Raw genomic sequence first — 14,152 nt, forward strand, 5'->3', positions numbered from 1 at the left:
AGGGCTGCTCAGGATGCCGGTGGGATTGTGCCGGGAAGCGGAGCCGTGGGCGTAGAGACACATTATTTTCATTTCTTTCTTTCTTTTTCTCTCTCTCTCTCTCTCTCTCTCTCTCTCTCTCTCTCTCTCTCTCTCTCTCTCTCTCTCTCTCTCTCCGTCGTGCTTTTCCCCCCTCGCCGTCCTCTCGTTTGTGTTGTTGTCTCTGCAGAGCCCTGTGTGGCGTCTCTTAACACACGCCGGCCAGCATATTTCACTTTTACACTCATCCGCATTGACGTCCCGGCGCTGATTGAATTCGGAGGCGCTGCGGCGTCTGCCATTATCATCCTCATCGTCTTGAGTGCTTTATCTCCGGCCCCGGCTCGGTGCCACACCAAGGCTGCAGGGGAGGAGGGGGGGGGGCAGCGGTGGGCTTTGGGATGAGGATTGTGTGTGTGTGTGTGTGTGTGTGTGTGTTTGAGGGATGCGTGCGAGGCTTAACCTGATCTTATTTTAGATGGTGGTTGGAAGTTTATGTTGCGTGAGCGTGCATGCGTCCCCGCAATTAGGCTGTGCTGATGAGCGGAGAGTTTACAGGCAGACACTGTGCCAGCCTGCTGGTTTGATTATGATTCACTGTCCCGTTAGAGGCTCCCCATCCCAGCAACCCCCCCCCCCCCCCTTCCCCCGTCTTGCCACCCCCCCCCCCCCCCCCCCCTCCCCTCCTCCCCTCTCAATCAGCCCGGGACGTGCGAGGCTTCAGCATTAACCGCACCTGCCAGCCTCAATTAGCATCACGGGTGTGTCGTGGTCGCCCAGAGACCTCACACAGCGCCTCGCCACAGCCCACAGAGAATAATTCCACCACATCTCCGGGGGTTTTTCAGTCTTGTTATCACCCGCAAGTCACTTGCCGACACCGGCAGTCACTCTGGCAGACACTTAGAATGCACAGACAGCACACCGCGAGCGATGGTGCGGCGGGGGTTAATTTGAGGTCTGCCGAAAATCTCTTCCTCTTCCACCGGCCCGTCCAATTTCTGGGCTGTGTGCGCGCTGGTTGCCAGAGGAGGATATTGTCTTTCCCTCTGTGCAGCCGGGCTGTGATGTGTGCTGTGCTGTGCTGCAGAGGCAGCGCTGTTGACGTGAGGCTGAGCCGCTGCCATGGCGTCCTGATTGGAGGTGAAACCCTGGCGTTGCTCCCGCGTCCTCCCGCGTCCTCCCGGGTGGAACCCGATCAACCCCTGCCCCCCCCCCGACCACCCCTCCCTTGCTCACTTATTGTCTGCTCCCCCCTCTGTCCTTCTCTCTCTCTTTCTCTCTCTCTCTCTCTCTCTCTGTCTTTGTATTTGTTGTTTCTGTTTTTCTCCTGTTTTTTCTCCCTCCCTCTCTCTCTCTCTCTCTCCCTGGCGGTTGATGGAGTGATTTGGAAGGCGCCTGCAGGTGGGGGAGCGAGGCGACGCGGAGCTTTGCTAATTGAGCCTTCTTTGTGCCGGGTCACCGCAGTGTGCCGAGGCGACGGGGGCCCGGGAGTGAATCCAAGCAGCACTCGAGCCCCACTGGATCGATAACAGGGGAACTTAACAAAACAGAGACATGCCGAGTGCCCAGATCAGGGTCATTATTGTCTCTGGCGAGCCACACTTCCACCAGGGACTGATCAATGTGAGAATATGGATCAAGATAAACATTCTCACCTCCCCTCCTTCTCTCCCCCTCGCCTCGCCTCGCAAAGTATCACCTTCTCGAATCTGTCGGCTGTTGGATGATGTTCGCTTTGGCAGACTTTTCCCAGCGCCGTGTTCGTGTTTCCCCCTTTTCTTTTTTTCGCTGGGATTTGTTCGTTGAGACGCTTTGCGATAGCTTGGCGGGTTTCTTAATTATGTGTGAACATGAAAATGCGCTAAACTACAGATTAGTCTCATTGTTCTCCCTCACTCGCAATACTCTCCAGCTCTCTGGTTTCCGCTCTATTTCTGTTTCCATCCATTTCTGGTCGCAGCATCTCCATGTAACCCTGTACTATTTTCCTCTGACATTGAAACCAAATTCCATTTAGCCAATACATTAGGTTTTAAAACGCTTGGATAGTCACCCTTCACTCACGTTACATTTTGTTTGTCTGTAGGCTAATTTCAGAGGGATTAAAATAAACAGTAAAAAGGGACAGTCACAGCACTAGTAGGAACATAATAACTGATTACTGTATGTGCTTTAGTTGCAGCAGAATGTTACAGTGGGGCCACACACACAAAATACATTGAAGGGTCTTTTAGGGCCATAGGATTTCTGCAAAACGGGGGGAAACGGACGGAATCATGGAATTTGGTAATAAAAATTGAATCAACTGTAAAACATGGAAAAATGCAGAATTCTCCCCAATTTGGCTGAAATAGCTAAAAGTAGGCTTAATTAGCAAAATCTAAAGTAGACCTAATTATTGTAGTAACCTAAATTATTTCCTAATTGTAAAATAGGCCTAGAGATTTGGATTGGGGTGTTTTGAGAGGCGGGTCAGTCTTGCGTGGGACCCTTACATCACCTCACAAGTTGGTTTTCACCTTGAGAAACATGTTGAAGAGGCTGTCTGAGAGAGCCAAGTCATCATATGAATGAAAAAGTCTCGATCCTGACCCCTAAATTAAAATTAAGATGGAAAAAAACTGAAGTTGGGGGAAAAAAACATAATTTGGAGAAAAAATTAAAACTGATTTCATATGGCCCTAGTCTTTGTACTGTATGATCCTATGTTCAGACTAAGCTATTAAAGGGACAGCTCACCCTAAAATCCAAAAATACTGTTTTTTCCTCTCAACTGTAGTGCTATTTATCCATCTAGAGCATTTTGTGTTAGTTGCCTGAGTTTTGGAGATATCGGCCCTAAATATGTCTGCCTTCTCTCCAATACAATGGAACTGGATGGCACTCGGCTTGTGATGCTCAAAGCACCAAAAACATACATTTGAAAAAATCAACAACAATGTCTCTTTCCAGAAATCATGACCTGGTTACCCAAGATAATCCACAGACCTTGTTGTGAACAGGATAATCTAGGAACTATTTTCCTTTTCGACCAAACTACTCCCACTAGCTAATAGCTAGCTGCTGCTCTAACTGAGCTGCTAGCTAGTTTCATGTAGGAACTAGCTAGCAGCTCAGTTAGAAGATGTAGTTGTGTCAAGAGAAAATAGTTCCTACATGAAACTGCTTGCAACAAGGTCTGTGGATTATCTTGAGTAACCGGGTCATGGTTTCTGGAAAGAGACATTGCTGTTTTTCAAATGCATTATTTTGGCGCTTTGAGTATCACAAGCCGAGTGCCATCCAGTTCCATTGTATTGGAGAGAAGGCAGAAATCTCTACGCCCGATATCTCCCAAACTTAGGCAATTAAAGGTGCGTTCACACCGACCTATTAAAGTTTTTCGCTGGCATCGAGTTTACATACAAAGTCAATGCAAACGAGCGATTGAGCGTATATTCGCCCGGGAGAAAAATCGCTGGGCGTCCGAGCGACAGCGACAGAGCGATAGGGCGAAAATCTGCTCGTCGCCCGAGATGAAATATCCCAACTCGAGCGAAATTTCGCTGACAACAGTCGCTCGCCACTCAACGCTGCCGTAACCCCGGAGTATTTATTCATTCTTGCATCGGGGGAAAACACAGTTGTGTTGTTTGCGTTTTCATCCTGTCTAACGTTAGAGCTGTGTGCTGCTTGTTTCTTGACAGTGAAGATCTCCCTCGAAGCTCGCTGCACCCCGCCCACATCTATCAGCAGGCCGACACAGGTGCTGCCAATTGTGACAAATAGTCTCTCCGAGCTCTGAGTATGAACACCTCGGCCCGAGGGCGGAGCGCGCTCCCGGTGTGCGGAGCGATTTAAACACAGCGACAGAGCGATTCCAAAGGGTTGAATCGAGCGACGGGGAGAAAAATGTATATCTCGGTGTGAACACAGCTTAACACAAAATTATCTAGATGGATAAATGGCACTACAGGTGAGGGGTAAAATAGGTATTTTGGATTTTAGGGTGAGCTGTCCTTTTAAGGTCATTTGTTAGCTAACTTCCTTCTCATAAATTCTGCATTACGGTTCTACTCCTGGCATTTTATCTTTGTGTCTGTTGTCTCTTCAGACTCACAGGCTTCTGCACTGAATGGAATGAGTGTCTTAATGTCATAGGATGTATTTAATTTAGTAGAGGCAAGATTACATTAGGTACGCTATAGGGCTGAACAGACTGGAAATATTGGGCATGACCGCCACTGCAGATTTTGCATCGGAGAGGTGTAACAGTAACCAGTGGGTAGTGCTGTGCAGTGAGTAAACCTCACCCCCCGAGACCTCAAGAGATGCTCTAGCGACAGATGTCGGAGGTTCCGAGTTCGATTCCCAGCTGCGGGGGGACATTACACAAGGCGGGGTACAGAGGGGCACAATTGACGCCGAGCTGGATTCTGAGATCCCACACTTGATGAGGTAAAGACTGGGATTACACACTACCTGAGTTCTAACACCCCGGTCTCATGAAAAGCACAAGCTCTGCCACCATAACGCAGAACCAAAACAAACATGGAAGTATTTTTCTTTCCACACTTCCTGTATCCCCCCCCCCCCTTCTGGCTATTGGCAGCCTCTGTTCAGATCTGATGCTGCATTCATGTCATATGGGAATAACTGTCGGAATGACTTAGCACCAATTAGGATGTGTTCAGGTGTTCAAAGCCAGTTTTAAGCCTTGAATGATTGAAGTTTTCTGTAGACTTTGGTTGCTCTTGTTGCTGATAATTATTCTGAGCTTTTTCACACTCATCACACACGCACCTAGAGAGCAATACATTAGAGTTTAGCTAAACTAAACAGCAAACATGATGAAAATCCCTAATTTTATAATTTTATTTGAAACAAATGATATATCATCCCCTTCGCAGTTCCCACTACTTCCTTGTGTCGATGTGAAAATTCAGGAAGTCAGAAAAATCAGTCCTTTGCCAAGCCCAAGTAGTTTCCAAGTAGTATTCCATCTGACTTGAATGGTCATTCCAAGTAGTAAGCTTGTGTCAACCTTCTTTTCCATATGACATGACTGCAGCATGAGTCATTGACCAGCGCACAGAAATAGGTCAAGACTTGTCAACATCTGAGATTGGATATAATTGCGACGGCTCTGACTGGATCTGGAAAAACATTAAAGTCCACACAACAGAATTAACTGTACTCACTGTCCATTCACATCTGCTCTGAATCTGTTTTGATGCCCATATATATTAGGGATGGGCATTTCTAGCAAAAACACTAGTCAGAATTCGCAGGGCCAAAGTCCACTTTTCGTCGAAAATTCGCCCACCCCTAAAAAAAAGAAAAATAAATCAAGTCAAATTTTACATGGTCTCCCCTGATTCTAAGTATAGTTGAATGTCTTGGTTTGACCAAGTAAAACAATTTTTATAAGCATTTTATGCAAGGTATATGGAAAAATGAATGGCGGATGAAAGCCCATGGACAGGGAGAGGGGGTGACTTTGGCACTCCATTAGGCAGCCAGACCTGAGGACCTGAGCATACGTTAGCCGTTAGCAATGCTAGCATTAGCATAGCACCGAGATGGCCAGAATATCAGCTTTTCTTCATGCAGTAACAAGCCTTGAAACCTTCCCCTTGTGGCTGAGTGTTGCTGTAATATAGACAGTTTAAGACCATTTCTACTACATTCCTAGCATTTCTAGAGCTACTGGGTGCTGCACTACTGTCAGCTGAGGCCAGAGCAGAGCTGTTCTGCTCCAGTGCGCAGTTCCTACGGCAAAGTCACATGGACAAATGTGTTATAAAAATAAAGAATTATAAGTAATAATTGGTAACCCTTTATTTTACAGGTACCCTAGTTACATATGAACTATTTGTAATTACACATGAACACCAAATGTAATTACACAGTAATTACCAATAGTTATAAATGATGTTCATCTGTAGTTACATTGTAACGGACCTGTAAAATGGAGTTAGTCTGTTCAACTGTAGTTCATATGTAGTTACATGGTAACGGACCTGTAAAGTGGAGTGAGTCTATTCAACTGTAGTTCATATGTAGTTACATTGTAACGGACCTGTAAAGTGGAGTGAGTCTATTCAACTGTAGTTCATATGTAGTTACATGGTACCGGACCTGTAAAGTGGAGTGAGTCTATTCAACTGTAGTTCATATGTAGTTACATTGTAATGGACCTGTAAAGTGGAGTGAGTCTATTCAACTGTAGTTCATATGTAGTTACATGGTACCGGACCTGTAAAGTGGAGTGAGTCTATTTAACTGTAGTTCTATGTAGTAACATGGCACCGGACCTGTAAAGAAGCTCTGGCCTGGGACAGAGATTGCTAAAAGCCAGTGGTGGATTTGAACCACTGAACTTTAGATTGCAAAGCAGGCGGCGTTAACCACTCAGCCACGAGGGCTTTCCAACTTTCTTAGTGGAGTTTGAGAGGGTAACTGTATGTCAGTCAGATGTAGTTGTCACTTCCTAGCTTTGTTATTATAAGCATAGACTTGGGGGAAAATGTTGATACTTTGTTAGTTGTAGCTTGAAAGACAAGCAATATTGATTAATGTGAATGCATTTCTGCAGTGTGACTGTGCCAGCCCCCCCCTCCCCTATTTACACCACAATTCAGAAAATTATTAGATTGTATTTTTTATTTAAAATCTTTAAATATAACTAAATGTTTCTAGAGCACAGTGCATACAATTTATTTAGCAAATAGGGGGGAGTTCCCCCCTTATGTGGATTAGGGGATTTATAGACTTTGGGGGGTTGGGGGGGTGGCGGGGCTGGGCTGGGTATAGACTTTGGGGAGAGATGATCCGGGGGTCTGGTGACCAAAGGGGTCTTTGAGGGGTTTCGACTGGGTCCCCAACAAATTGAGAAATTGGGAAATTGATGGGGAAATGACTCATTTACAATAAGCTAACAATTAGAATGTAGAAGAATGGCTATTTTGATTATAGTTTCACTGTTAGATCTATATCTACAATACTTTTATTAGAATTTTTGTATGGGAATTCTGGACAAAATCATACCTACAACTAAATAAAGTATCAATATTTCCCCCCAAGTCTCTGTGTATAATAACAAAGCTATGAAGTGACAGCAACTACATCTGACTGACATACAGTTATCCTCTTAAACTCCACCATGAAAGTTGGAAAGCCCTCGTGGCTGAGTGGTTAAAGCTGCCTGCTTTGCAATCAGAAGTTCAGTGGTTCGAATCCACCACTGGGTTTTAGCAATCTCTGTCCCAGCCCGGAGCTTCTTTACAGGTCCGGTACCATGTAACTACATATGAACTACAGTTAAATAGACTCACTCCACTTTACAGGTCCGGTACCATGTAACTACAAATGAACTACAGTTGAACAGACTCACTCCACTTTACAGGTCCGGTACCATGTAACTACATATGAACTACAGTTGAACGGTCTCACTCCACTTTACAGGTCCGGTACCATGTAACTACATATGAACTACAGTTGAACAGACTCACTCCATTTTACAGGTCAGTTACAATGTAACTACATATGAACTACAGTTGAACAGACTCACTCCATTTTACAGGTCTGTTACAATGTAACTACATATGAACTACAGTTGAACAGACTCACTCCATTTTACAGGTCTGTTACAATGTAACTACATATGAACTTCATTTATAACTATTGGTAATTACTGTGTAATTACATTTGGTGTTCATGTGTAATTACAAATAGTTCATATGTAACTAGGGTACCTGTAAAATAAAGGGTTACCTAATAATTAAATAAACCATTTTCGACTTCCAATAATAAAAGTCAATCTTGATAATAAAAAGGATTATTTGAAATTCGTTGCCCATCCCTAATATATATATCCAGAGAATCCGTACACCAAAGACCTCCCATTTGCTGGTGTTTATTGCGTGACGTTTCGAGCCCAAAGCTTATCTATTTTTTTTAAACTCTGTTTATTGCTTTTTCATTTTTCAAGTGAACACACAAAGACACATACAACACATCCCCCCCAAATAAGTAAACAACAGATACATAAATTATCATACAAAAAATACAGCAAGGAAGGCTTAAATGTGAATTTATCTATTTCTAAGGTACTGTTTTGATCCAGCACCCATCCCAAATGGGCATTGTGCTGTCTTGTCTTATCTACTTTTTTCCATAGATATAACCAGCCCAAAGGTGCTGTGGTGTGTCCCCAGCGTTAGCTAATAATCCAACATCCATCAATAGCTATTTGATTGCTGTATGACTTCTGCCTGTAACACTGCTATTTTTTAAATAAAAATTTAATTACAGAAAGAAACCACAGCCTGAGCTTCAGCTAGTGGTGCTCTAGTAATGCTCGGAGAAACCACTAGTTGTAGCTGTTGCCTCACACTGTTGGCTTTAAGTGCTAACACATTGCTATTATTATTTTGGCGTCCTCTATATGCGGGCATTGCTGAAAAAATTTGTCCAGTACTGTGACGTCTTTTCGATTGCAGTGTTTCCCTTAGGTTTGCTGCTTTGGGGGGTGGGATGGGCCAGGGCAGGGCAGGGGGATTAGGGGGATGATCAATTTAAAACGCAGAGATGGTCAACAGAACTGTCTTAATGTCCGCCCTGTGCCATGAAGCAGAGAGGAGAGAAACTAGCATAACAGCAAAACGCAGTAGAGACCCTAACACTGAGCTGAAATGAAACGGGGGTCCTGCTGGGGGGTGGGCTATGGTAGGGGAAACACTGGGTTGGATTTTCTGTTGGTGCAGTTTGAGTTTCTGTAGGTAACGGTAGTTTCTGTACGGTAGTTTCTGTAGGTAACAGCCCGCCTGTTCTTTGTCTGGTCAACCATGGTGGCTATCACTGCTCATGCTGAACTGCCCAGTTCATCTTCTATTTATTTCAAATAAAACCGCTGTTACTGCTGCCGGAAACATGTGCGCCAGAGGATTTATCCCAGGACCAGACACCAGGTTAAATCACTATTGTGTTGTATCAATCTGAAATAGAGAGTAGCAAAATGGACACTTAGCCTATTGATTTAAAAAAAAATGGGATTATTACTCTAAGCTGAAATATTTTAAAATGTCAGCATCAGAGTGCTAAGAGTATGCTGAGCATACAGTGCTGACAAGAACGTGGAATATTCTTTCCGCAAGTGAACCACACAAAAAATAGGCCAGAAAAGTACTTTTTTTTTTTTTTTTTTGGCACTTGAAAAGAAAAAACAAGTCATTTGAATTTCTCAATAAAGCTTGATTGCCTCCAGGATGCTGTAGTGGCTGAGTCGGCTCAAACATACTGAGTTTGAGATGTTCCCCTCTTTCTCACCCATCCTTCCTGTCTCTTCTGTGAAATACCTAATAAAGCCGAAATGCCATTAAAAAAAAAGAAAGAAAAAAAAGCTTGATTGCTTCCAATAAATGGCAAAAAACAATTACTGGATCTACAGTGACATAACAAGTGGGCGGGCATCTGTTCACTGCAATTAGATAACGTCAGATCTAGAATGAGGTCTCGTCCCTTTGAAACATCTTGGTGTGTCATTTCGTCCATAAATTTAAATTAGTGATGATGGCTCCCTGCTGTTCTAGGCCCTGCATTATTCACTCGAAAGGGTAATGGTACTTTCTTAATGTAGTGTGAAAAATGGTAAATGGTTCCCCCCCCTCCAAGCCCCCAACCCCCCAACCATTTCCCCCCTCCCGGTAGGCCTACACACATATGAATGGATGCATGCCTCCAGAATGTGTGTGATGAGCAAGAACCTGCCAATGAAGTGACAGCTGACTGTTAGTCTAGCCTGTAGATAAGGTTGCGCAATATATGCAGGATATTGATATTAGCCATCTCGCGCGCTACACGCGCTCGATTCCTTTTTTATTTATGACATCACTGATGACATCATCACTGAGACTTTGTGTGTGTATTTATGACATCAGTGATGACATCATCAGTGGTTGTGTGTGTGTGTGTGTGTGTGTGTGTGTGTGTGTGTGTGAATTTATGACATCACTGATGACATCATCAGTGGGACGGGACAGAAAGTTGTCTTTTCCCGGTTTTAACGGCTGCATTACAGTAAAGATGTAAACAGATACAGATGTAATTTTTTCTGAACTTACCAGACTGTTCTAGCTGTTATATTATTTGCCTTTACCCACAAAGTCATTATATCCACATTATTGATGATTATTTATCAAAAAATCCCATTGTGTAAATATTTTGTTAAAGCACCAATAGTCATCATCCCTGCTACCAGGGGCGGACTGGGAGCATAATTCAGGCCGGGCATTAGATACCAAGCAGGCCAGGCCGATACGGGCCAACGCGCGTGTGAAAAACTTGGGCCGTGTGAAGCCCAATTTGGGCCGTTTGAAGCCGAATTTGAGGCGTTTGAAGCTAGATTTAGTGAATATAATGCTAATGCGATGATATATGTTACCTATTTGTTCACTAATAGAAACATCAACATTGCCTAGATAACTGCAAGTATAATATGAAGAAGTAAAACCAAAACATGCCTCTGTACAAACGCTTCACAGCAAACTTTATTTAAGGAAGAGTGATCAGATCGTGCATACTGCGTTATTCTCCACAGGCTTAAGAACTACACGTCATAACAATAACAATAATAATAAACATTGACATATTCTCAGTTTCATTAAACATCTTCCTGTTTAAGCAAGCCCCTAACATTAAAGACATCATAGTGTGTTCTGCTCAAGCCCCAACCTTTGTTTCTGAAAAATTAGGCCAACAATGGTTTTAGTCTCTATAGCCTATAGCCAAGTGTTGAGCAATGCAAAACTCAAGGCTCCAACACAAGAGTCCAGAAATGAATGAGTGACATCACGGTGGCTCTGTCCATATTTTCATACCGTCTATGGTTCCGAGCTTCTGAGTCCAATTTTACAATGAGATGCACCCACTTTAACCCTGAGGTGTAATTATAACTTCAGACTAACTAATAAAGTAATAAAACCACTAGTAAAACAGTAGGCGGCACGTGGCCTGCTGTTCAGTGAGTGGCCTGACTGCGGACACACACACACAATTCTTTTTTTTTTTTTGCAGGCCAGGCCAGGCCAGGCCACCGGGCATCGGCCCGACGTGCCCGATTATGCAGTCCGCGCCTGCCTGCTACAATATTGTCACAATATCGATCTTGAGGTATTTGGTCAAAAACATTGTGATATTTGATTTTATCCATCTTGCCCAGCCCTACCTGTAGACTATAGGCTTATAATTTGTAGGTGTAATTGTGTATGCTCTTCCTACTCAGAAATTTTGTCTTTGTCTTAGTGTGGGTCTTATATCTATTGCTTCATGAAACTATTTTGTGATTATTAACCTTACAAGGAATGTGACTGTGGGCTTTGGCTAGATCTGTTGGAGATACAGACTGGGGTCTTATTTCATTTTCATTTCTTGTTACTTCTAATTCATTGTTTGAGGGCGATGTAGTTACCAGGCCCAGTAAACCAGCGTTAGCTACTTCACTGCCCTTCTTATACCCTAATAATGCAAACTCATATTCACTCAGATAGTTTATGCAGTGTGGTTTTCCAAACTGCTTTGTGTATGCTAAGTAAGTATTTATCCAGTCTGAGATAGATATTAGATAATGCTGTTTACATGATAAACCTGGCTATAGAGGGCAAACTGCTTGTGTTGGAACACTGGGGGTTAAAACAAGCGTCTTTACAATTTTCAAAATGCACAGAATTCTTACAAGTTTGTATGTGGAGGATGGAGTGGGTCACTACTAACCTTGTTGTAGACCAGTGGTACGCAACCTTGCCCTACTCAGGAGCCACGTTGACAAAACAAAAATTATTGCAAGAGCCACAATCCACAAACAGTCCCTTTCCTCCCTTTGTTTTTTAAAGATTTGTATAAATGTATTTATTTTAAGTAGGACTTAAAAGAGCCACAACTACCCATAACGGAGCCGCATGTGGCTCTAGAGCCTCGGGTTGAGTATCACTGTTCTAGACCATCATCCACACACCTAAAATACTGTTTGCATGTGGTCCGAAAACTGTAGAGGCAGTAGCATCCGATCCGGCTCTGAGCGTCAACATGCCTTTGAAGAGTCACAGATGACACTTGTTATTAAAATGATTAAAATGTCAAATTGCCCTCCTCTCAGACTAAAGTGATTTTAGTTGTGATCATGCACCATTTCCCCCCCGTCAACAGCGAAAAAATAATCAAAAAATGTGCTAATTGGTCATGGGGATTGGTGGGAGACGTCAGTATTTTATGTTTCTGACTTGGAAATGAGTTTCCAAAAGGAGAGGCTGTCACTCTGGCATAGGGCTTTGGGGGAGAGGGAGGCGCAGGGGCGCGTGTTGGCGCAGGCTCAAATTGAAACGATGCACTGTTCCCCCTCACTGCGGCTACAGCTCACAGTAATTAAATGGCTCATTGTTGCTTCTTGGGAATTTGTATTGAATATTTCACCCAGCATAATGATTATTTGGGTGTGGGTGGGACGAGGATGTAATCACCTTGGCTTGCTCTTTGATGAAATACTGGGTTTGGGGTTGGGCTGAAGTGCTCCTCTGCTAGGTTTTTATTTGACTGAATGTACATGTTCTTACAAACTGCTATGATCCATGGCTGGCAACACTTTTATGGATTATTGACTTTCAAATGTGTCTATAATTTCTACACATAAATGTTTGTTTTTTTACTTTCTATAATATGGAGAGATTTAATGACTACCTTGAAACCTGCAACTTACAATGTCTCCTTGTGTCTCCCCACAGAGGACACCGGTCAACAACGGAGAGGCGTTTCGGTGGTTCTTTTAGAGCGGCCAGCCATGGCCGCCCAGCCAGCAGGAGGGCAGGTGGGACTCTGACTCTCTGCCAGCAGCACTTGAGGGGTTCACAGAACCCAAACCCCACCAGATTTGGAGAAGAGGAGAGAAGAAAAGTGGACAAAAGATAAATGAAAACATAATGGTGTTGGTTTAACTCTGTAATTTCCTTTTCTGTGTAATTATTGTACCTTTTGACAGTATCATAATGTATATTTTTGGTGTCTATGAATGTGTTTTCAGTGTTGTGGCTGTACGTTTACAGCCAATCCTATGTAAAGGACTCAATAGACAATCATACAATCATACTGAATCCGTCAAAAAGAAGAGGCCACAAGGATTGACAATATAACAAACACAACACACACACACACTACTCTGGAGCAATAATCTATTTTGTTGATTATTCTTCAACTTTTCATTTTGTTTGACTTTTAAATTATTGTATCAAACTGAATCATCTTATCCAGTTCTGTCTTTCATTTAATTTGCAAAGCATTTCCAGATGCCCCTCTGGCTTAGCCTGCTAAAACCATACTGATCACATGACCTCACTGTCCGGCCTCCAGCCCGCCCACAGCAATTTTCAGAAATTACAAAGTGCACGGGCCAATCAGGGACCTGCCTCGTAATTGACAAAGTAACCGGCCAATCAGGGATGTGTTGGCAAAACAGCATGGCAGCTCCCAAAGCAACGAGCAGTAACGTTAACGTTAGTAGAGTAAACAGCCATAAGTGCAGTTACTGCAGAAATAGACTCAATAACCACAATTAAAGGAACACTTCATTAGCCATCTAACCAATAGTAAGACGAGAAGATCTTCCTCTTCTCTGTGCATGTAGTAGAGGTAGTTAGCTTAGCACAATGAATGGTAGTCAATGGTACTGGCTGGCCTACCCCCATTAACATGAGCAAAAACGAATGCCAGGGGCTGTTACTGTAGCCTGCTAAAAACAGGGTGTAAATGACGTCTTTTCAAGTCATCTTGGCATCTCATGGTTTGTGGAGACTTGGATTACGCCAGGTGAGCAGTATTATGGATGCATTTTATGTGTTTTTCTGTACCATTGACTACCAGTCATTATGCTAAGCTAACTAGCGGTCGCTATTTTTCTACTACACGCACAGGGAAGAGAAGGGCATCTATCTTGTCGTTTTACTAACAGGCAGATGGCAAATAGGTGAAATCTCGAGTGTGTACCAGGAGTACTAGGAGTTTATTCGGAGTGGAATTGGATTTGCCGATGCTGATTGGTTGAAGGAGTTGTCTGTCAAGGCAAGTACTCGCACCCACTGCAATGAGCTGGAGGCCAGACTGATCA

At 43.5% G+C, this 14,152-nt stretch overlaps 1 protein-coding gene across 1 annotated transcript in view; it reads left to right on the top strand.

The window, feature by feature from the left end:
- The window catches only part of cxxc4 (CXXC finger 4), a gene marked incomplete at both ends in the record, with an annotated part of 32,934 nt that extends 20,113 nt beyond the window's left edge, over positions 1-12,821 (top strand). The window contains one exon of the mRNA XM_083635173.1: positions 12,777-12,821. Coding sequence (XP_083491299.1) covers positions 12,777-12,821 — 45 coding nt within the window. The remainder of the gene's footprint in view (positions 1-12,776) is intronic.
- Between the last annotated feature and the right edge of the window lie 1,331 nt (positions 12,822-14,152).

The sequence above is a fragment of the Poromitra crassiceps genome (assembly GCF_964638095.1).
Source record: "Poromitra crassiceps genome assembly, chromosome: 4".
Lineage (NCBI taxonomy): Eukaryota > Metazoa > Chordata > Actinopteri > Beryciformes > Melamphaidae > Poromitra > Poromitra crassiceps.